The 24663-nt window shown below is 42.9% G+C and overlaps 1 protein-coding gene across 1 annotated transcript in view; it reads right to left on the minus strand.

Moving 5' to 3' along the window:
- Positions 1 to 24663, minus strand: part of PAPPA (pappalysin 1) — a 240959-nt gene that overhangs the window by 143848 nt on the left and 72448 nt on the right. The window contains exons 6-7 of the mRNA XM_087419210.1: positions 24249 to 24370; positions 16228 to 16726 (exon numbers count right to left, since the gene is read on the minus strand). Of these exons, the coding sequence (XP_087275336.1) occupies positions 16228 to 16726; positions 24249 to 24370 (621 nt within the window). The remainder of the gene's footprint in view (positions 1 to 16227; positions 16727 to 24248; positions 24371 to 24663) is intronic.

The following is a 24663-nucleotide window of genomic DNA, read 5'->3' on the forward strand; positions in this document are numbered from 1 at the left end:
GTGGAAGACAATTTCCGTAGCAGTATAGATAACTGGTTTAGGGGGAAAGGGGGAAAGGGAGTACCTGACGGTAGAGCAGCCAAATATTCCCTGTGGGATGGAAGATGCAGGTATAAATTGAGTACCTACCAAGTTTTGGCACTATGCTAGATGTTTTCATGTTCTGTTTAAAGAGAACTAAAACTTACAACAGAATATCCTTCCTCACTGAATGACTCTGGAGTTATGTGCATCCTTCTCAAAAGAATTTAATTCTTAACTTTCACACATTAAGGTTACATACACTCAGTTTTTTTTCCTACATGTGATAACGATATACTCCTTAATTCTACTTTTGTCTGGGTATCACTCTGAATTCTTAAAAGAACGCTTTACTTTTGTTCCAGGCTGAGAGGTACTTTGGTCTTACTTTTTACTCGGGGAGGGTGGATGTCAAGGATTTGGGACCGAGAGCATCAAATGCCCTTGGGAAGGGATAACATGAGAGGCAATTCATCACTATGGATGTTACCTGGATCACATGTCAGGAATAACAACTATGGTTCTTCCATTAACTTCAGTTGTGGTTTTGGATGAATCAGTTCTCCTTTCTGGACCTCATTTTCTTGTGCAAGTCAAAAAAAAGATTATATAGAGTTTCTGGTAGGAGTCATCCCAAAGATGAAGAAGATACTGCCATTGCTCTCAAACCATTCAAAGGACAAAGGGAGGATAAGTTAAGTACAGTACGGTTGTAACACAAGGTAGAGTTTGAAGAGCACCAACAGAGAGGAGGGCCAAATAGTGGTTGGAAGAACGAGAAAAACTTAGGGAGACTTCTGACACCTGGATTATGCTTATTCCTTCCACAGGTGTCCATAGCAACCATACTTTATTAAAAACTCAGGATACTTTGTTGCAATCAGATGCTGAATGCCTGTCTTCCCTCCTGTATGTTAAGCATTTCAAAGACAAAGAACACTTTAGCCTTTCATAGCTATATCTCTGTGTCTAGCATAGTGCCTGACACAAAATAGGTTTTCAACAATATCTGTTGAATAAATTAATAGTTTGAGACCATGTACATGGGGAAAATGTCAAAAGACATAAATGATGAATATGGTGTTCTGAGAAGTAGGGGCAGCACAAAACAGGACATAGGTTTATGTGTGTTTAAAAAACTTTTTAGATAAAGCACACTTCATTTAGACTGAATTTCCGAGTAAGCCAAAGGAAGTGCTAAGGTTTTACTAGAATGGTCATTTGAGAGTGTGCAGTAGATGGCAGAAGGCTCTGAGGCAAGATGCTGGGTCACTGAGTGATGGAGAGCCGCTGTTGTAAAAGCAGAGGACTGGTGCAATGACTCTCTAAGCCCCCTCCCCACCCTCAGCTGTAGAAGTCAGAACTTAGATGTGTTAACAATAGTCAAGATATCGCATCAGCATCTATATCTTTAGACAGCCTGGGTTCCCTCCACTCCCATCTTCCCTGCTTCTGGGCTCCACCACTCAGTAGACTAAAGCACTTTCCACTTCACATGCCCTTTCATTAAGGCAAAGCTATGATGCTGAGATCTCATTGCCAAGAAAGAATCTTTGTTTGGAAAAATGGACTTTTGTCTTGCAGTATCCATCCGCTTATTCTTCCTGGTCACCACTGCGAACTCCAACCCGTGGTCTGGATTAAACGAATGAAGGATGAGATGACAGGGATCTAAGAATCCACTGGGCATTCAGATCCCTCCCAATGGGACTAAGTTCCACCCCTCTTACACAGGTAACACAAAACTCATTCTTTTCCTACTGACAATGCTGCTCTCACTCTGTATAAGGCTCAGGAAGGAGCAGACGTATACAAGCAACTGATTAATTCCAGCAGCCTTTGATATAATTGTCCAAAGAGTTTCCCTGGTACCAATTTAAAACACAGTAGCAAATTTAATAAAACTAACAATTTGCAGCCAAGGCCTTTGTTATTTTGTTTTTAAATCATCTTTTACCACCAATTGAAATGATTTTCTACTTTCTTGGTGCAACAAAATAAAATACAAGGGAAAGAATGGAGAGACAATGTGGAAATTATAAAAGATCCAGAGTTTCCAATCCTGGGATAAGGTAACAGCAGCCCTGAGAGTTAACTGGTTATTTGTGTCAGGCTGAGATTTGAAAGGAAGACATTTACCAGTTTAGGGGAAACGCCACACCTGGAGAGCATTAAAGTAAGGAGAGAGGAAAAGATCTACAAGGGACTCTTGTTTTTCCTAAATGCAACCAAAGGCGATATGTGACAGCTTCCCCAAACACCCCTGCTGGTGACGGACAGGTCTCTTGATTACAGAGCAGGGGCTTGTGACAAGCTGACCGGTCGTCAAGGTCTCTGGGAGCCAAAACACCAGATACACTTGGAGGTAAACAAGGCATGCGGCATAGTGTGAAAATCGAGGCCAAGCTGGGGCCAGCGAGCAGAGCGGAGGGCCCCAGTGACAGCTGGTGATTGAGCGGCACTAAGTGAACACAGTTGTTGAGGACCAGGGGCCAGTGGGGAAAGCAATCTCCTTTCTCCTCCCTGTGGCCTCTCTGGGTGGCCAGCAATTTTATTACTGGCAGAGGGCGAGCCCAACAGCATTTTCGAATTTGGCACCACATCTAAAACCATTTGGGGGCTGGGCTTCTCTTTCTTCTCTCCCCCCACCCTCGCCATGAATGTTCTGGGTTCGGTGAAAGCCCGCGTGCAGTGAGCAAACTCCATTTCCCCTCAAATTTTGAAACCCATGTGCACTTGGGGAAAATGTAATCCTTATGTTTCTGATTCATTTACACTTAACTCATCAAAACGCTATTTTGTAAGAGCTATTTGATGTCTACAAAGTCTTCTGAGCCCTTTTGTAAGCCTTGCTTCTTAGAAGCAGGAAGTCACGTTTCTGACGAGACGGAGAACTTGAACCTCAAAGGTTGAGCTTGTTTTGAAATGAGGGCTCTTGGAGGGTCACGTGGACTCTGAGCTTGGCCAAATGTGTTCTTCCATTTCCTATACCACCCCCCTCACCAGCACCAGCTGCCATGACGTTACTGATGTCAGCTCTCTATGATTTCACTCTGAGCAACTGATGGAGACTTCTCCATGATCAGAGAGAGCCGAGCTCAAATTTGAATCCCAAAGTCTGGCCAAACTCCAGCTCTCTGTTATGCTGGGGGAAGGAGCACCTGGATTGGGAATCAGGAGCCCTAGGTTCAATTCTCTGTTCTGCCATCAAAAGGCTGTGTGACTCTGAGGAAGTGGCCTCCCCTCTCTGGACCCAATTCTCTCATTTGTAGAGTATCAGTGCTTCAATGCTCCTTCTAGCTCTGAGAGTTTTTGAGTCTAATTCCTAGACAGTAGGAGGTTTGAGCACCTCAGAATTCTGTCCACTTAAAACTTTTGGAGGCTGAGTTTGTACACAAGGAAGTTAGCTCAAGAAGGAAAACAGAAAAATGTAGAAATCAGAGCTGTATGGCTTTGGCTATCACTTACTCCAAGTTTCTCATTGTGGGATGGATACTAGAGCCCAGAGAAGGAGAATAAATTGGCCCAAGTCATACAGAAAATTAATAGCAGAGTCCAGCTTTCCTGGCATTTTTGACTAACATCCTTGGATGGAAGTTTCCAAACTTTTCAGTTCATAGGATATTGAAGCTGGGGCAAAATCCTACTTCCCACTCTGGCAACAAGAATGAGAAAGCCAGCATTAGAATGGAAGGGGGGACTGGCATTGCTTTGCATGAGGCACAGTGAGGTGGAGTCTGGCTTGTATTAAAGCCCATGAGTGAATGATTAATCCTGGGTAAAAAACAAAGCCCATGCCTTGTAACGTTATAGGTATTAGTGCTACGGAAGATTAACCCCATGACCCCCCGGGGGACCTTTTCAGAACATTGGATTACACTTTGAGAATCAATGGATGATGAAAACAGGTGGCATCACAGGTCCTGTCTGCCCACCCCCAACACACACAGACATGTACATGCACATCCATACATGTATGCACACACATGCACACTCTCGTGCATGCATGCACACACACACATGCACAAAGCTCACTTCAGTTGCTCGTACATCTCTACACGGGGAAAAAATGTTATGGTTCAAAGTGCACTGTAGCTGTAAGCCTGCCACCGATTCATAGAATCATAGCCGGCTACTGAAGGCACTTTGGAATTCATCCTTCTCCTCTCATCCCCACTCAAACATACCTCTACCTCCACATTCTCTGTTTCAGTGATGCCAGTAACTTAGGCATCTTCCATGACCCACTCACCTGCCTCCTCCCTCTGACTCGTCATCAAGTACTTCCATTCCATTAGTATTACTCAGCCCATCCAGTTCTCTGCATTCCCACCTGGACTACCCTAGACTGGCACTATCAACACTTACTTCAGTTTTGGCCACACTGTCTTAGTTCCCTCACCATTTATAATCTGTGCCTCCAACCCTACATCCTCCCAGGTAGCCAGACAGCCAAAGAGCTGTCCTAAAACCAAACCTAATCAGGATCCTCTCTCACCCAAAGACACTCAGTGGCTCCCCACCACCCTCTGGAGGAAGCCCAGACCCTTTGGCATGGCAGTCTAGAACCCTCATGACTGGCCCCCTCTCAACATCTCTGGCCTCTTTGCTTAAACTCTCCTCCTCAAATTTTACCACTCAGCCACCATGAGCAAACAGTCTCACCTCCCTTCCCCGGCTAAATACCTTGGCCTTAGCACAGATGCCACCTTTCCTTGGAGGTTCTCACTGACTCCTTAAGCTGAGTGAGGAGCTCCCAGCCCATGTGCTTCTCCTATCATAACACCTTATGCCACCAGCCATGGACTCTAACCCACTTCTCTTGTCTTGCCTAAACTCTAACCTTTTTTGTGTGTTTGACCTAAATCTTGTTCTGTTGATAGGTATAGATGATCCTTTCTCTAATGACTTTGGGGTCTTGAGCTTATGGGGTTTCAGCTATGTTCCAGGAAGAAGCCCTAAGAGACAACTACCCTGGACCCAACCACTCTGAATCGAACCAGCCCAGCCCAGACAACAACCACAAGAATGATACCTGTGCAGACAGGCAGAGAGTTGTATTAAAGTAACCTGCCCTCATTAACACCCTAAATTATCCTCCTCTGGGAAGGGCAGAGCAGCCATTTTTAGATCGTGCAATGAATGTAAAAGCATTTTTTCAAATCACGCATGTGCAAGCTTACGCCCACCTCTACACGTGATGATGAAACTTCTCCTTTGAATAGTCACCCCCAACCCCAAATAAAGGTACCCACCTCCCTGTGCTCGGGGAGCCATAACTTTGTACAATTATTCCCGATGGTCTCCATTTTCTTTGCTGCATGCTGCAAATAAAATTCAGCTTTGTATGACAACTACTTCTGGTGTAGTTTGATTAACTCGCCAGGGAGTGGACTCACTTGGTCCGGTAACACTTACTCACTGTTTTGTTACCACTTGTTTGTTTGTTCACTTCTCATATTAATTAGGCAAAGCTCCTAGAGGGCTGGGACTCCCTTACTGCCTGGTTTATTTATCTCCATTGCCTAGCACAGCATGCCCGTTACACAGACAGTGCTAAATAAATTCCTGTTGAATGAATAAAAGACTGACTCACATCATCTGGCCCAATCCCTTCACTTTAAGGACAAGGAAGCTGAGCCCCCAAGAAGAGAAGGGACCATGTGGTAAGAGTCTCTTTTGTCCTTTCAATTCTCTGGTAACTAATCCGTCTTAGAAGTTAAAAGGAAGGCCTCCAATATACCAGATGTCATCTGTATTATCATAAATTTCTGACCACTTATTGATCTGCCACAGGATTTACTTATTCATTCATTCATGCATACATGCATTTATTTATCTACATTTATTTTTATCTACATTTATATATATTTACATTTACTAGCTACTTGATGCCTGGCCTTGCACGAGAGGCTGAGGATAATGTGACAAATAATACTTAGTCTCCACCTCTAGTATCTCACTGTCACATCAAAATGCCACTGAAAGGGAAAAAAGCACCAATACATTCTGAAATTATCCCAAAGGGAGAGCTTGGTAAACCCTAAGAGAGAGAATGTATGTTAAGGAGGAGCTCCGAGAGTCCCAGCATGTCTGGAAGGTATTCTTTAGAGATGGCCAGTGTCCGAGCTCACAGTCCAGACTTATTGCCAATGTGACATGCCACCTGCTCCCTCCACCCATACAGAATTAGACACACTAAGTGCAGATGAGAGCAAAGGATCATCTGAACAGAAGGTCAGAGCTGAAAATGACTTTCAGAGTCATCTACTTATGTCTTCATTTTATAGAAGGGGTACTTGGGTCTACAGATGGGAAGTCACGGACCAGGGACACAGCAACATTTCAGATCAGTCCTGGAATCCATGTCTCCTGATTCTGAGGCCAGCACTTTGCTAGGTTCTTCTTTTTTTCTTTAGCTTAACTACAGAAATCAAAGTGCAATTTATCTTTTCTTTCTTCTAATCCAACACTGAACCATAGCAACTCTGGTTAGAGTTTAACGGGAAATTGTTTCATGTGTGTGTCTGCGTGTCTGTGTCTGCCTTTCACACATACTCTCTGGCCTGGCCCTGGCCAAGAACAAGCCTAATGAAAACCAAACACTAGAAAGAATCTTGAACATTTAAATCTTTATAGTTCCCCAGATTGCATCAGATTCTTGCAAGTCCATTACCTCGTTAGTTTTTTAGGACACCCCTTGTGAGACTGTATGGACAAGAGTCATCACCTACTTCTTCCAGGAGAAGATGCTGAGGCTCAAACCACTGAAGGCCGGGTCAGGGCCACACAGCAAGGCAGTCATGTGCTGGCCTGGGAATCAGATCTCCGGATTCCAAATTCAGCATCTCTAAAGTAATGTCTGAGGTTCCTGTTTTAGCAGACACAACATACACCCACCAAGACCTGGTCCTAAGGATTCTCATCGTCTCCCAGCACAGACTGAATGGATTTTGTCCACTCCTCTTGCCAATGCCCAGTTTGACATAAATTCCTCCATTCTTCCCACATCTGTAATTACTCTGACGGCTGTTATTTTCCTTCCCTTTCCTATTCATTTATTTGTTTTCTTAAAAATCAGGAATTGGAGCCACACAACTAAGTCCAGCCTATGCTACCTACCCCCAGGGCAAACAGCAAAAGAACAAAGAAGTAGGTGACATCAGGACACCCACTGCAACCTGATTTCACTAACTCATTGTTTTCCAAAGGAACTCTTGATCTTCCCCACTCTCTAATAAAATACTAAATTAAAATCTATTCCTCCATTTCAGAAAATAACATTTCCTTCCTTCCAAATACTCAGACCCGAAACTTGGGAGTCACTGGACAGCTCCTTCTTAAAACCCTTGCATCCAATACATTGCCAAGTCCCATTGATTCTTCCTTCGAAACAAACCTCCAACTCATCCACTTCTCCATGCAAATAATCGCAATCTCTGGTCTGGACTTTCGCAATAACCCCTAAATGGTCTTTCTCATTCTTCCTCAGTCCTTTCTTCACAGAGCACTCAGAGCAATTTTATAAAAACACAAATCTGATTGGTTTAGCCCTCTACTTTCCAATGAATAAATCAAAACACCAGAACATGGGCCACGACCCCTTCATAATCTGGCCCCTGCTTACTTCTCCAATCTTGTCTTCTATGTATTCCCCGTTAATTTAAGGGGGAATTATGCTCTATTATAAACTCTCATAATAATAATCTTCAGTTTATAATCATATTTTTATTTGGGCTATTATTCAGTCCAGCCCTCCTACCCAACTATAGGATTCAGAATTACAGTGCCAGTATGGAGACTGACATGTGGTCAGCAGTTGTTACGAAATGACTGACAGAATGAATGAACGAATTTATCAGTGGGGCTGTGGGTCCATCATTTAACTTTTATGGGTCTTATTTAACATCTGTAGGAGAGATGCTGTAATGGCCCACTTGCTTTGAAGTCTAGTCATGCATCAGACCGATCCACAGAAATTTAGATAACTGATTTCAGTGGTGTTAGTGCCAAACAGAGGTCCTTCAAGCTTTCAAAACTGAAGGTACTTGGAGACAGTCAGCACTTCTATGGCTGCTGGTGACCCTGGAGATCTGTTGATTTTGCTAAACATTTTTGCTTACCCGAATATTCCTGGAACCCGTATTTCATTCTGAGAGTTACTTGGCCTAAGACTGATGAGAGGGAGTCCTAAGCAGAGAGGCCCAGCTTCTAGAAATGCAGTAAGATTGTGCTGATTATGTACCCTGCTAGCTTGGGGAAGGAACAGAGATATTCATTCTGGGCTTGAAGAAACAGCCCTCACTCCTGATGCCGCTTATCTGTCTTGGTGGGAACATCAGAATGCATGTTGGGCAGGCAGGGGAGAAGGCCCTGTTCAGGAAAAGGTCAACCCTGGAGCACGCATGTCAGCAACAGGTTACTGGAAAACACAGTGGTCTGATCATGTCGACACTTCGTCAAGCTTCTTCCTCCTCATCTACTTAAATGTTCAAAAAACAAATAAAAAAATGTGTTCTCTTCTCTTCTCTATGTTTATTCTATTGCTTCTTGGAAACAAGAAAAGCTAGTTTTAACATCTACTTTCTCCATCCATCAAGATGCCACCTTATCCTTTGCCTGTCATAGCAACAATGATGCTCTATAGCGTGCCAGGCACACCCTTGGGGGTCAGGCAGGGAGATGTAAAACTTGACTCTAGCATCTACTAACTATGCGACCTTAAATGAATGACTTTAAGTCTTAGCTTCCCTATCTAAAACTAAGGCATACTGATACCTGCACCTCATTGATAGGCTTATAAAAAATACTGAGCATATATGAAGTATTCACTACATGGTAGCTATTAGTAGTAATGTGAATACTACTAGTAGTAGATGCTACTTGCATATATGATGGTGGTTAACATAGTGACTAAACTTAGGATCCTCTGAGGGAGAAACTGGGTTGGCTTTTGTTACTCATTGTATCTTCAGAATGTGGCATGGTTCTCAGCCAGAGAGCATACTAAATTAGCATTTGATAAATATATCAGTGTAGAAATGATTACTAAGAGTAACTTCTTCATAAGTGTTCTTTCCCTCTTGACTATCTGTTTCATCCTAGATTCTAATAACATTGATGGATATGCAGGAGGGCTGACATTAAAATTCCAATTTAACAGATGGGAAAACTGAGATACAAGGAGATTAACAACAAGACACAAGGTAAAGAAATTAATAGACAAGTCACAGAAGAGGAAACATAAATAGCCAGTAAATATTTGGAAAGATGCTCACTCAAGGTGTTCAGTCACAAGAACATCAATGAGAAGTCACGTTTTGCCCATCAAATGGGCAAAGACAAAGCACTTTCATTTTGTCTTGTGGGAGTGATGATGTGGACCAGTAGGTCCTGCCTCACACTGCTGGTGGGGTGTGAGCTAGTTCACCCTCTCCAAATGCCACACCATTAAAACGAAAAAGGCCCATAGCTTATGACCCAGCAATTCTATTTCTCATTATCAACCCTAGAGAAATGCTCACATGAATCTACAAGGAGGTTTATACAAGAGCACTCACTGCAGCATTTGTTTATAATAAAAAAAATGTGTGAAATAACCTAAATACCCAGCATTTGAGGTATAGCTAAACAACCTGTAGCACATTCATACTATGGAATACTATACAGCAATTAAAAGGAATGAAGTATATTTAAGAACCAAAGTGGATAGATAGCCCAGATTACTACATTTCCTCCCTCAAAGCTCTACGTTTGGTCTGTGATTGAACATACACTGCTGCCATGAAGTATAGTACGTTGGTTCATTCATCTTTGTACTCATTCATTCATTTGTCAATGTTTGCTGAGCATCTACTTTCAACCATCCATACTGTGGCAAATCTCTTCAATGAACAACTCTTATTCATCCTTCAGGTATCAGCTTAGACATAACTTCTTCCAAGAAACCTTCTTCAACCACCGCAAACTGGGTTAGACACCCTTTCTATGTTTTCCTACAGCCTCCTGTGCTCCTCACACAATAACACTTTTCATGCTGCAGGATAATCACTGGATCCCTTGCCTGTTTCTCCCTTAAACTCTGTGCTCATGAGGCCAGGGATCAGCGCTGTATTCCTAATTCCAGCATAGTGCATGACACAGAACAGACACTTAGTAAATATTTGTTAAATGAAACAGTAAGTATTACTGAAAATAATATTAGATTTTCACTATTTGGTTGATGAACGAATTAACAAATGAAGACATACAAGAACACAAAATGGATGACTGGGTGACATATAGAAAGAGCCAGGAAAAGAGATGTGGCTAAGAAAATAAATGAAGTGGTAACTCAGCTTAGGAGCCATAGAAAGAACATGAACGAGTCACCTGTGCCCTCAGTTAACTCTGATTTGGGCTAAACTTTCCCAATCTGCTGAGGCTTAATATGGCATCACATGTCAACGTTATGGCTAAGATCTGGAAGCAAGAGACCCATCTTCTGAGAGGTTCCACTTTGTGCTACTGCTGACTTATTCTTCATTCATTCATTCAACAAGCATTCATTGATCCCTGATTCCGTTATATATGAGCATGCTAAATTTCGTACTTAAGAATTTGAACCAGGTGAGGGAAAAAAACACAGGCACAATTAAATATAAGACAATATAAGACAAGGACCAAGGATCATGTTGTAAAACATCTATGTTCCAAATAGGCTAGGATCTCAATGATGGCTGCTCAGCTAGCCTTTATTATGAGTCACTAGGAGATACTTCTGGTCTCTGTTCAAATGTCACCTCATCAGAGAGGCCTTCTCAGCCACCTATCTAAAATAACAAAAGCCTACCCAACTGGGATATTAAGCAATTGTTTCTGGTTTGTCTCGCCCAACTACATTGTAGGAATCTATGTGAACAAGGACCTTTTCTGCTCGTTTCATTACTGCATCCTTTGTGCCTAGAAAGTAATTGAGTTCATGGTGGGAATCAACAAATATTTGCTGAGCGAATGAACTGATGAATGAACTCAAGTTTCTGAGCTGACTGATGGGAGTTCTGAGCATGTGGAGTCCAGAGGAAGAGATATGGAATCTGATTTGTAATATCTGGACTCATATTCAAAAGAATTTCCACCCAGATCACATGAATGTATCCTTTCCTTATGGTTATTCATTTCCCCCAAGAATTATATTGAGAATGTCAAGGAAGTGAGGTAAAATAGACAGAGATTGTGTTGACAGCTGAACAGGTCTGGATGTGAGAGAAGAATCAATAGATTAATTAATCAGGATACACAAATAAGCCAGTTGGGAGAGACGACTTCTAAGAATATTTCCAGCTCTAAATCTAAGATTCTAAGAAGAGAGAGGCACAAACAAAGTAGGCAACAGAAACATATTGGTTCAACTAGAGAACGAATGACTAAGAGTACCAGCTTTGGGTCGATGGATCTATGTACAAACCCCAGCCATGCTGCTTGATAGCTGCGTAAACTCTGAGTTTCAGGTCGTCATCTGTAATCTGGAGATAACAATGCCTACCTTGTGGGGTTGTTGTGCAGATTAAATCCAATGAGATTATCTAAGTAAAGCCCTTAGTAATTGCTTGACACAGGGTAGGTGCTTAGTAAATTATAGCTTCTCCATTTCTCTTCAACTGCTAAACTTCTTCCCATTCTTTATTCAAGAGCCATTGAAAAATATTTATTAATGACTACTTTGTGCCTGGAATTGGTCTAGGCTCTAAGATTGCACCAGCAGACAAACAGGCAAAAAAAAATTCAGTCCTTAGGAAGTTTATATGGCTCAATTACACCTCAATTCTTCCAAGTCTGGGTTAGAAGCCTCGGACTCTCGGTCTCTGTTTCTCCCATCAGGGCTTCACTATACTACACTGATGCTGCTTGCCTAACTCTCTCTCTTCCCACGGAGTGTGAATACCAGAAGGGCAGATTCTATGCCTGTCCTGGCACCAGTGCATCATTATTTCCTAACACGGTGCATGGCATCTAACAGATACTCAGTAAATATTTGCTGAATGAATTGATGATGGATGGGTGACAGATGAGTAGATGAATAACGAGAGTGAGCTGCTTTTCACTGTTCCTGGTTTGCTTTATACCTCACTTTCTCTAAGCCAAAAAAAAGAAAGGCTTAGTTTTGTCCAGAGTCTTCACTTCTTAGAGAAATCTGAAGATTCCACGCGGGCACAAGGAGCATGGTGCCCAGTGCAGAAGAACTTGACCGTCAAGTTGAGAAACAGAAGCTTCCCTGCTCTTTCTTCCCAGCAAGGCGCATGAAGAACTGGCTGTGTAACTTATGTTGTTGGATCCCAAGAGTGGGTTACAGGAGTTGATGGTGGGCTAATGGCCTGTGAGTTGTAATCCTGTCTTCTACTTGTGTATCTAGAATTTTGGCCAGCTTGGATGCATGCCTGAGCTCTAAAATTCTGCCTTTGCATCATTGTAGCAGGAGGTAGTGTGGTGTCGTGGTTAGGAAGGTGGAATTTGGAATTAGACCTAAGTTTTAAACCTGGCTCTGCCATTACCAGCTGTATTAGTTCAGATAAGTCACTTCTCCGAGCTTTAGCTTTTTCTCTGAGCTTCATCTGCCTCTTAAGTTTTGCAAGGCACTTAAAACAGAGTAAATATTAGTACATAAATGGTTGTTGTTATTACTATTATTATTATTATTATCTACACACTGCACATTTTACTAGTGCATCCAGAACCAGTGAGGTCCCCTCTGGGTACTGATTCTTATAGACAATCTCTGCTGAGTCCCTTGTACTACAAAAAAGTGAATGAGACACCTGTTACCTAAGAGCAACGTCTATTCACAGAGAAGAGCTTAATGCGCCATCCTCTCATTTTACAGCTACGGAAACTGAAGTCCAAATAGGTGACACAATGTGTCTTAATGTCACACGGTGAGTTAGTAGCAGAGTTGGAGTTGGTCCTCTTTTCCTCTGCTAGTGTCATTTCTCATTTAGTGGAGGGGTTTCCACTTACGGGAGATGTTCCATATTTCTTCATTCTCCTAGCCAAAAGTAATCAGTCTACTAGAAGCATCTATGGGGTAAGCACAGAAGCCTCTCCCTTCATCAATGTCATACCTTGGAAAACTATCCTCAGTATAGATAACAGAGAGAATAAATATTTTTGTTGAGAGAAAAAAATGAAGACAAAGGTCAAAGGGGATCATGTAATGGGTTGAGTCAGGGAAAAAAAAGACAGCATTTTTTTCTCTCTCCTCTTTTTCTCCGAAACAGTCTTTATTTAGAACTTGTATGAGAGCCAACTTATTTGATATGGAAAAAATGTGAAAGCAGCAAAATACACACACACACATGCACACGCACACACAAAGAGGTATTTGTGTTGGAGTTCAGAACTCGAATTACCAAGAGATAAAGGAGTTGAAATGGTAGGTGGACTTGGAATGATGTTTTACTTTTTTCAGAGTCTCAGAGAACACTCAGGTCAGGAAGCGCAGCCCAGTCCAGCCCAGGTCTGCAATAAACTCCTTGGGACTCAAGAAAGACCAAGAGGAAGGCCAATGAAGGCCTCAGTTTACCCCTTGTGCCTGTCACATAGTGGGGACTAAAGAAATATTTGTTGAGCGAATGAAAGAACAAATGGCGCATAAAGGCGTGGACCGGAATAGTGGTGGTTTTGGAAGCAAACTGGCACAGGACTTGGCTTTTTTACCGAGTGGTTAAGGTCTTCAGAACTCAAGTGTGTCCACAGGAAAGAGACTGGGTCTGAGTCATCCCTGAAGTCTCCAGTTCCCAGTACAGACTCTGGCAGATAGAATGTTCTCAATTTGTAAACTGAATGAGTAGTCATATGAGTGAAAGAGAACTTGGAGATTCCTGGGCCTGAGAGATCATTTAGAACAGTGGCTATTAAACTTTAACCAGCATCAGAGTTTGGAGAGGCCCTGTACTCAGAGTTTCTGATTCAGTCATCTGGGCTGGGGCCTGAGAACCTGGCCTTTCTACACACCCAGTTGATGTTGATGCTGCTGGTCAGAGGTCCCATTTTAAGAACCTCATTTAGGGGAGTGGTTCTTAAACTTGGCTGCACATTATAATTACCTGGTGAGATTCTGAAAGTCCTGATGGTCAGGCTTTATCCTTACCCATTAAATGAATATCTGGTGGGGGGGGCGGGAGGAGAGGAAGGGGATGCAAGTGAGACACAGGTGATTTTAAAATACCCCAAATTTTCATAATACGCAACTGAGCTTGAGAACCACTAGTGTAGTACAACCTCCTCCTTGTAGATTTGAGGCCTCCGAAGACCAGAAGGTGTAGCCAGCCTAAGTTACACTATGCCTAACCTAAGATCATAGAGCTAGTTAGGGACTTAACTGAGACTAGAATTCAGAGTCATTTTACTTCTTCAGTTTACTCTCCACCATTCCACACTTATCAACCCATGTCAGCTCTCACAGGCTCATAAATTGGGGCAAAAAATGAAAGCTGTGTTTAAACTGAGGTTTTAAGACAGCTATTCTTTCTTCTCTCCATTGTTTTATAAAGAAACTTTAAGTGGATGCATATTTATAGAACTTTACCCCTCTAGACAAGAGGAGATGGAGGAGACAGGGTTATGGAATATTTTCAAGGCAAGATGATCCTTAAAGTTTTAAGTACATTCTCAAATACAAACCAAGTGCTCCCTCTGAGTTCTTAAACAGATGTTCTTCATCTCGGCGGCAATGAATGGGCAAGGCTTTGCTTGTGATGTGCACGTTAATTGCTGGCATGTAAAAGGAAGTGCTGGTAAAGTGTTTGAAAGTGATTCTGTCTCTTAAAAAGATTAAAAGTTTCCTCCAGAACTTGGTTTCTATTAATGATTGGCTTAGTAAATATCTTCAAGTAGACAGAGCAGAGATTGTGTCTTATATCGTCTTCGAACCAAAGAAAGAACCACAAAAGGCCCATAGAAACCATTGACTTCAACATTTTCATCACACAGAAGAGGAAATTGAAGCTCAAAGAGATTGACTGATTGATTTAACATTAGTAAGTGGACTGGCTGAGACTAGACACAAGATGTCTGATTCTGAGCTAGTTTTCTTTCCAATACTCAAAGTGTTCTCCACCGATGTCTCTTGCACATAGTAGATGTTCAACAAATATTTGGTAATTGACTTTATAGACTCTTGGTACCCAAGCTGGGCGGCTAAGCCTCCTTCATTTGTTAACTTAAAGTGGAAGTTGGAATCACATCTTTAATTGAGCACTGGTTACGTGCGCTGGCTTAGGAAACAGGACGGAATTCCAATCCTGACCTCACCACTTCCTAACTGTGTGATCTTGGGCACGTGACTTCACAACTCCAAGCTGCAGTTTTCTTCTTTGTAAAATGAGAGGATAATAGGGCTGTAGTGTGGAGAAGATGAAAGGAATAAGAGATGCAAAGACTTTAGCCCATTGTCTGGCATATAGGAAAAGCACTTATGACTAATGACATCATTATAAGGTGGTCTCTCTCATAAAACACAAATCCTGAGGATATTTGAGCAAGAGGTGATAGAGAGGTGGCTTGAGAAATGAATATTAAGGGCAAGCACTATCTCACATAGAAACAGTGAGTATTCAAAAGAATCATGGAGACCTGGAGCTGGAAGGGCTCTTAAGGATCAAATGGGTTTGAACCTCTCTTCCACCTCAGAGAGGAAAACAAAACAAGAACCATGACTGGTGATGTTCACCTCCCAGCAACATTCTCATGCAAATACCCAGAAACATACTCAATTCCCAGCCAACCTGCTTTAACTTCACCCCCTTCTCCCTCACTGAAAAAGCAATCACAATGCACGAATCTTCTTCCATTTAATATGAAAAGGAAATCATTAGCACACGTCAGTTCTTGCACTTTCATTAGTAATAAATGACTTTCTCATTACTAATCTCATCCAACCTCCTTCATTTTACTGTTGGAAAAACTAAGTTTCAGAGAGGTGAGGACACTTAGAGTCACACATTAGGGCTGTCACCAAAATCCAAGCCTCCTGGTTCCTTGTCCATTGCTCTTCCCACCATATCAACCTTGCCTCGTTGAGACAATGCTACACCCAATGCCAAGTTATGAATCCCTAGAAGTGAGTCCGGCTGTGACGAATCTTCTTCCAATCCAGGCCTGTCTGACCCTCCTCACATCCCTCTGTAGCCCACCCACTTGATCATCTCCCTTTCCAGAGAGTGCACTTACATGTCTGTGAATCTTCTCTTGAGGTGTAGGATGGAGGCCACGTCCATCTGGAGAGGAGGGTCGCGAACCACCTTGTACTGCAAGGGTTTACACTTCAGGCAGAGTGGGCTGTCTGGGATGGATGTCAACATGGCTGCATCGATCTCTAGGTGCTCATCCAACGTGTAGATCTGGATGCCATACACCTCCTCGCCCACATCCCGGAGTTTGATGGTCAGTGGGACATCGCAGAAGACATTTTGAGGGCCCAGGGAGATGTTCTTCCCGCTGACAGTCAACAGTTTGATGTCATTGACAGCCCCACTAGAGTCCCAGTCAGTGGAGACAAAGGTCACCCAGATGGTCAAAGACTCAGGGACCAAGGGGTAGCGGAATTCCAGTTCAAGGTAGCAGCCTTGTGGCTCAGGGCAGGCTGGAGGGACTGTGTGTGGGTTGACAGCTGAATTTGGACTCCAAGTGCGGACACTGGACTTACAGGGCTGTTCAACATCTGGATGACCTATAGAGAAAAGATGAGGATATGAGTTCCTGGAAGACCTTTAGTCTGATCCTTAGAGTTTCCTGCAGACCCTAGAAGAGTTTGGCCTGACTAAAACTCAGAGGAGAAAAAAGAAAGGAAAGATTCTTTGTGTCTTTGTAAATCTACTGGATGCACAGCATTCAGCTTGTCCCCACCCCTGCAATCCAGATCTCAGATGAATCACCAGACATTTGGTCAAAACTACATTCAAGTACTATTGAGTCAATGCCCAAACTTTTTTTCCTCATCTCCCACTTGTAGGCTTTGGTGCCTCAGATGAAAGGAAGGAAGGGGCACACATTTGCTAAACCCCCGCTATGTCCCCTGAACTTGTTTAATTCTTGCAAGGACTCATTTCAGGGGTGAGGCAACTAAGGCTCAGAAACGTGGAGCGAACAGACCACAGTGTCACAGCTTGAAGCGTAAAGATCAGCATTAGAACCAGTTTTGTCTCATCCTGAAGTTTGTACTCTTTGTTCTCCCTATTGGATGCAGAGGTCACTGAAACAAACTAGCATCCCTATGGTATTGCCTTTCGTACAACCTGCTTGTAATGACAGGAGGGACAGAAACTTCCACCAAAGAGGAGGTGAGCATGGATGGCTTCTACTTCTTAGACTGAGGATTCTGGGAGGAAACCGTCTAGAACCATGAATGACAGAGCTGGAAGGCAGCCCTGGAGCCATCTTATCTCTCCTCCTCCCCTTCTCCCCATGAGGTCATTCCATACCACTGAGCTTCTCAGAGCTCTGTCCAGTCTGACTCAGGAAGGGGAGGGTTGGGTGAGGAGGGGGGAGAAGGAAGGAGGGATTCTTCTACTCTTTCCCCAGGGAGACGATGCCTCATGCCTCATCCCCACTGATCAGCCTGAAGCGACTTCTGAATTTTTCTCTGCTGAGATCATTAGTCCTAGACCCTCAGAGAGCTCTCCTTTGCACTGCTGAAAAAAATAGTCAGGACTCAATGTAGTGATTGGCTGTAATTTGTTTAAGGGAGTCTAGTAAGAGATACAGCTCAGCTGGTGTGGGTAGGATGGAGCATCTGATCTCAAGTTGTCCTATTAGCCACATTCTTTCTTTTCTTTAGCATCAGCGGTTGATGGGGGTTGGGGATACTGGACATTTCTAAAGCAAAAGAGAAAAAGCAATCTTTGTCTGAAAAGGATTTGCGGTAATGTTACAACATAACAGGAGTCACCACAATATGAAAACTAAAAAGGCATTTCGGGTGGAAAAGCTATTCCAGCGAAGGCTATAAATGCCTCCAATCTCCTTGCATCTGCCCAGCCAAGGGAGAAGAGAGAAGACACAAGGTGGAGACGGAGCAGAGAAGAGAAGAAGAGGGGCATAAAGAAAATTCAAAAGACTTTTTAGATATAAACATCAGCATCGGAAGAGATGGATATAACTACAAGATTCCTTCCACCTCTCCTTGGCTAGGTTCATTCATTACTTGCAGCAAATACTGGCTAGAAGTGACCAGTAGTTTAAGTCAAAGGCACAAAGAAGACTCTCTACCTAAGCTGAAGCCTTTCTTCTTGTCGACTCCCCAATCCAATGAGTTCTCGACTCTCTTGACTTTGTGGGTTGTTGGCACACATTTATCACTTATTCACTTAACAAACTTTATTGAAGGCAGCATTTTAATATACATGAAACACCTCCACTAGCCATTAATTTATTCATCTGATTGTCACTCAAGTCCTGTGAGATAGTTATCATTTTTGGCTCTGTTTTATAGCTCAATGTTTCACTCAATGCCATACAGCTTTTGCTTGATACAGTACCTGGTCCATAGATAGTGAACATGGTGGATGTTCAATAAATATTTGTTAAGTGATGAATCTTCTACCTGCTAATATGAAGTTAAAATGAAGTTAAAGCTCCAAGGACTATTAGAGCCTGCTGCGTTATGGTGAGTGCCAGGTGAACATTCCACCCCCACCGTGAGCTTTTCCTGGAATCGGCAAGGGATGGAACAATCCTTCTCCCTTCCTTGGAGAAAACGACTGGCAGTGGTAGGAAGCCACAGGAGAGAGAAGATGACAAATCTGGTTGGCTCCTGCTTTCTCCTTGGTTTCTTGTTAATCAACAGAGGGACCAAATGCTTTCCAAGGGACAGGAAGGTGAGCCTGGTCATTATGCTCAAGTAAGTAAACAGGAGTAGAAATCTTAGCAAAGCTTGTGCTTGTCTGGTTATCAGAGACAAACTTGTAGATGTAAAAAAGAGCCTTGAGAGTCATTGAGTCCCACCCATCACCAATGCAGCAATCCCTTGAATCATACCAGGCTTCATGAATTGACCATCCTCCATGTGCTAGGCACTGGGCCAAGCACGTTACATGCCTCAGTTCTTCTCATCCTGGCAATAAGTCTATGACGCAGGTCTTGTGAAACTCATTTTACAGAAGAGGAAACTGAGACTCAGATGGTTAAATAATTCTCTGGTGGGGAGTAGAATATTATGTGATACTGTTGGTTCAGGCAGCATGCCAAGCTTTGAAGCAATGAAAGTTGGGTTAAAACATCAGCTATACAGCTTCTCATTGTGTTACCTACTGTAATGATACCTACCTCACAGGGGTGCTGTAAAACTCAAATGGGATGAGATATATCATAGATGCTCACAAATGTATTAACTCTGTTCTGAAACATAAGGAGGAATTAACAAGGAAAAGCTTGGGAGGAGGAAGTATTCCAAGCAAAGAGAACAGTTGAGAGAGAATGTGAATTAAGATGACTACAGTTTTGAGTACAACAGAACAGCAAATAATGAGGCTGGCAAGCTAAAGAACATCCAGATTACAAAGGGTCTTATATGTCACATTAAGGAAACAGAACTGTATACTGAGAGAGATGAGGAGCTACTGAAGAATTTTAAGCAAACAAGTGAAAGTTGTCTTTTAGAAAAACCACTGCTTAGAGTTGCAAATACTATCCATCCACCTATCTATTCATCCATCCATCTATCTTTCTGTCTACCCCTTCATCCATTCATTCATCCATCCATCCATCCAAAGAACAATTATTGACTGCCTGGTCTGCGTCCAGTGTTAGGCTAGACTCCTGGGAAACAGGTTTCTACAGATATGATCTCTGCCCATGTGGAGCTTCTAGTCCAGTGAAACCAGTTAGGGATCTGCTGTACTAACGCAGACAATACACAACTGTGGACAAAGGGAACATCAGGGGAGATGAGGACAAATCAGAGTCTCCAAGGGGGAAAAATGGACACAGCTGGGAAATTTATTGGATGTGTGGTGGGGAGGCAGGGAGAAAGGCTGGAAAAAGGAAAGAGAGGAGGAAAGAAGGGAGGAAGGAAGGGAGGAAGAGAGGAACAAAGGAAGGAAGAAAGAAAGGAAGAATGCAAAGTGCAAAGGTGCTGTTATTTCATTATTAACCCATATCTTTTTGTATATATGGCAAATACGTGAAAAGTTACATGTTTACACAAGCTGTCCACTAGAAATGGGGCCATATATGTGTGTTAAATATATTTATACATACTTATGCTGATTTAATTTTACATTTACGAAGATCTACACAGACCTCTATTACATATCTTTGTGTCTATACACTGCAGCTGTTGACACAAACATCGTTATAAAAACTTGGTGCCAAGTTTTTTCCAGATGAATATTTCAGCACACCCGAAAGATTCTGGGTAGAAAAATGGAAAAAGACTCACACAAATAAGAAAAAATGAAAACAGCTCGTGCCGTGTGTTAATCTCTCATGGAAAACCCATTGCTTGCATAAGTGATGTATTATATGCTCGCCTAAGTGATCTTAATTGGGATTTCAGTTGGTCAAATCTAGCTGTCTAATTACTAGGCTACAAGTATAGCATGGTATTGAGTATCTCAGGAAAAATTCACCTATGAAATACAGTTTTTGCTAAAGAGATAGGAAAACAGGGTTTCTTTTGACGACAACCACTTTCTGTGGACAAAGGCGAGAATTTCTGTGACTGTATTTACTGGAAGTTCATGAAATGGAGTTAATGAAAAATAGTGGATATTCAATAAATATATGTTAAATGAAGAACCTTCTAACTTGTTAATATAGAGTTAAACCAGTTACAACTCCATGGACTATTAGAGCTGGAAAGGACATTCCTTCTGTGGATAAGATGCTATCTTTAGAGAAGCTAGGTGACTCACTCAAGGGCACAGAGCATGTTGACGGCCAGGCTGGGACCAAGATCCAGTCCTCTTCATCCTTCCCCCCCATGCTCTTTCCCCAACCCCAAAGATATGTCTGGCATCGCTCATGGATCTGGGAGTTTTATGTTAGTTTGGGAAGTCCAAAAACTTAAACACGCAAAGATAAATAGGATGAAAATGAGTTGAGAAATAAATTGCAGAGTTTGGTTCATGGAAAAGTTTATTTCTTCAAGGATATTAAAAGGGTCTGAGCCAAAAGGATCACAGAGCCTGTAATAGGATGCTCTAAAAAAAGAACAGTGTCTTTTCCTGGCCTGCATGTACTAAATTTACATATCCTGAAGGAAAACCCGGGGCAGCTGGGTCAGCTCAGGGAACCAGCGGTCTCAGTGCCTCTAGTTGAATTCCCTTCTGCATATAATGCTTTCAGAGGGTCAGGGACAAACCAGGAACAGACTTAACCAGTTGACAGTTGGGTTGGATGGAGGTGTGGGGAGATGTCTGGAAATTATTTCATTCACACAAGTGGTAGCGCACACCGTGATGATTTTAGACAGAGAAGTCTCAGGGTAGAGTCTTGTTGGTCCTACCTCTCAAATATCTCTCAATTCCACTGCCTTCTCCCCATTCTCATGGCCATCGACCTCATCCAGGCCACACCATCCCTTTCCTGGATTCCTGCTGCTCCTCCAATCTCTTCTCCGCAGTCACCCAAGCAATCTTTATCACACACATCTCGCCATATCCCAGACCACTGCCAAGGCACGCGGTGTCTCCTCACTGCCCTCAGTGTAACTCCATCCTCACGTGGCCATTATATCTCTCACCCAGTCCACCTCTCCCCACTCCACACCTTGCTCTTCATGCTCCAAACCCATTTAAGTTCTTACAGCACTACCGAAGAGCTTTTGTTTTCGTAGGTTGTATCTATTCGTAGTTATCATGTTGTAAATTAAAACTGAGAAAATTGAAAACCCAAAAACACAGAAACATGCATTCCATTAGCTATTAGAGCAGTGACGACATCACATTCCATGCAGCCACTGGAAAGCTCCACTGTACTCTCAAGAGAGAATGAGAGTGAAAAAGGTAAACAATGTCATAGTATTGTTATGAAAATAATTTTGGATTTTAAAGACACCTTAAAAAGTTTCCAGGAACCCCATAAGCCTCCAGATCATACTGAGAAACTCAGTAAACCAAACTCAGAAACCAAACTCAGAAACCAAACTCAAATTTCACATTCTCCAATGCACCTTGCTCACTGGTGCGGTGACAATTCCCGGGTGGCCTGGGTCTCAGTTCTGGACGAGGTCCCCTTCTTACTGGTCCCCCAGCACTCTCTACTTCTATTAACATGGGCCTCATCACACCCGATGGTAATTGTCCATTTACTTATCTGACCCCCCTATTAGATGGTCAGCTCTGTCTTGTCCACGTGCCCAGCACAGTGTCTGGTACACAATTCCTACAGTGGTCATAGACGAGACTGGGTCACCCTCTGCACATACACGGAGTGTTGTCAGGAAGAAGAAACACACATCTTTTTCTGTGAGAACCCAACGTGGGTTCGGTTTGGGTGGAAAAGTCAGGCTTGCAGATTTCAGGCAAGACTTTCTAACAACTAGAGCTAGAATGGGAAGGAGATATACGAGCTGGTGCTAGGAGAGCCCCAGTGGGGGAGGGTGCCGGGGGGATTCCTGCGCTGGGTGGGAACTGGGTCTGGATGACCCCAGGCATCCCTTCCAAGTCTGACAGCCTGTGATTCTGTGAGGCTGAACTGAGGGTTTCTCCCAGGCATCCCTCTTGCTTTATATTCCAGATGACTTTGTTTAGAGTTCCCAAATTTGACTCTCATTTTTATTTTAAGCTACTTCAGAAGACAACAAAGTACAGCGCTGTCATTTTTCTCCTTCACTTTCCTCTCTGATCCCTCTCCCTTGCTTTATTCTAACTCTGGCTTTTTCTTTTCAACCATCTTTCTAAAAATGTACAGGAAAACAGAGGAGTTCTCACTGAACCTCAACGACGAGCCAGATTCCGTTCCTTCCGATGGATTGGTGTCCCCACCCAGGGACTGTTGGCATGAGTTGACCTGCAGAGGAGCAAGAGGGACTAGGGGGTGGGGGGTTCCAAGTGTAAGCATCTGAGGGCAATGGAGTGTGAGACGGAAAACTGAAAGGAGAATATAGGGTCTCTGTCAGCCAGGCTTCAGGGACTAGATCTGAGCCCTAAAGAGAGAGAGACTGCAGAAGGGAACTGGACAGGCAACTTTCCAGGAGATTCTCTAAGTTCCAAGCAACCTTGCTTCAGGACCAAGTGAAAGTGCAACAAAGCATCGGGCGAAAGACACTCTCCCCATTTCTGTAGAAAACCAAGTGGATCTGGCAGTGAATGGTACTGTGAAGGAGCACAGAGACTGTTGGTCCCTCGGGAGGCCTGGGAGAACCCCCGAGCAAGGAGGGGTGTGGTCATGGGTGGAGCCCACAACAGGGGCAACCATTAGGTGCTTCCCTCAAGTGTCTTGCTGATAAAAGGATCCCCAAAAGGAGGATAATGGCAGAAAACTAGAGGAATAAGTTGCGACTCAGGTGAGAATGACCTAGATATTTCCAGAAATAACAGAGGAAGAATCAAAGACTATTGATGCCTTGAAGCCCCCAAATATGTGTATTGACTCTAAGATGACCTTGTTTGTATCCACAGGCTGGCAGGGTCTGGAGGTATCTATAAACACACACACATATCCTGTCTTTATCAGGTGTGTGGCCTGGGCCACTTACTTGATATCTCAGCGCCTTTGTTTCCTCATACATAAAGTGGGATGACATACCTAAGACACTGTAAGTGCTCAAAGAACATGTGTTGAACGAATGCATGGATACTGGACTCGATGTTGGGCAGAGGGCACAAACTTCCAGTTCCATGATGAATAAATTCTGGAGTTCTAATAAACAGTATGGTGACTATAGTTAACAATACTGTACTGTATCCTTGAGAGTTGCTAAAAGAGTAGATCTTAATGTTCTCACCAAGAAAAGACAAAGGTAATTTTGTGAGGTGATGGGTGTGTTAACTAATCCTATTGTGGTAATCACTTTGCAATATATATATGTATCAAATCATCACATTACATAATGTATGTCAATTATATCTCAAAGCTGGAGAAATAAAGACAAAAATAAAATTTAAAAAAAATGCTGGCCTTGCAGGGCGATCTCAAGATCAAATGAGATGGTATGTGGAAAAGACCATTAAAATCATAAAACTCCATATACATCGAAAGAGTTGTTCTTTGCACACCCAACCTGTAAATGAGGTTCCAGCGTGGCTTACCTTCTGCTTCCCGAGGACTCCAGTGTCCTGATGGGCCACAGGGCATCGGTGAGGAGGCATTGAAGGCGTACTGCACCAGGATTCTCCCTTCCAGGCAAAGGTCACATGCTGATCCCAATTCTCTAGGAGGCCAAGGAAAGAAGGAAAATGCACCGACTTAGGAACAGTTGAATGAACCCCTGATCTGACTAGGACAAAGGCAACGGGGCAGAGGACACCAAAATTCTATGTTACCCTCTTTCTTCCATATCTATGCCAAAGCTTCCAGAATATGACTGTAAATGAAATTCCTCCCCACTGCTCAGCAAGGACCTTGTTTGAGCTTAAGTAGCTTCTGTTCTAATGGTGGATACACTTCTTTAATTTCAACCAGTGCAGAATCAACAGGCCAAAGGTTCACAAACTGCTCTAATCT

The sequence above is a fragment of the Ceratotherium simum genome, chromosome 29 (genome assembly GCF_057802395.1).
Source record: "Ceratotherium simum simum isolate JZ-2026a chromosome 29, ASM5780239v1, whole genome shotgun sequence".
NCBI lineage: Eukaryota > Metazoa > Chordata > Mammalia > Perissodactyla > Rhinocerotidae > Ceratotherium > Ceratotherium simum.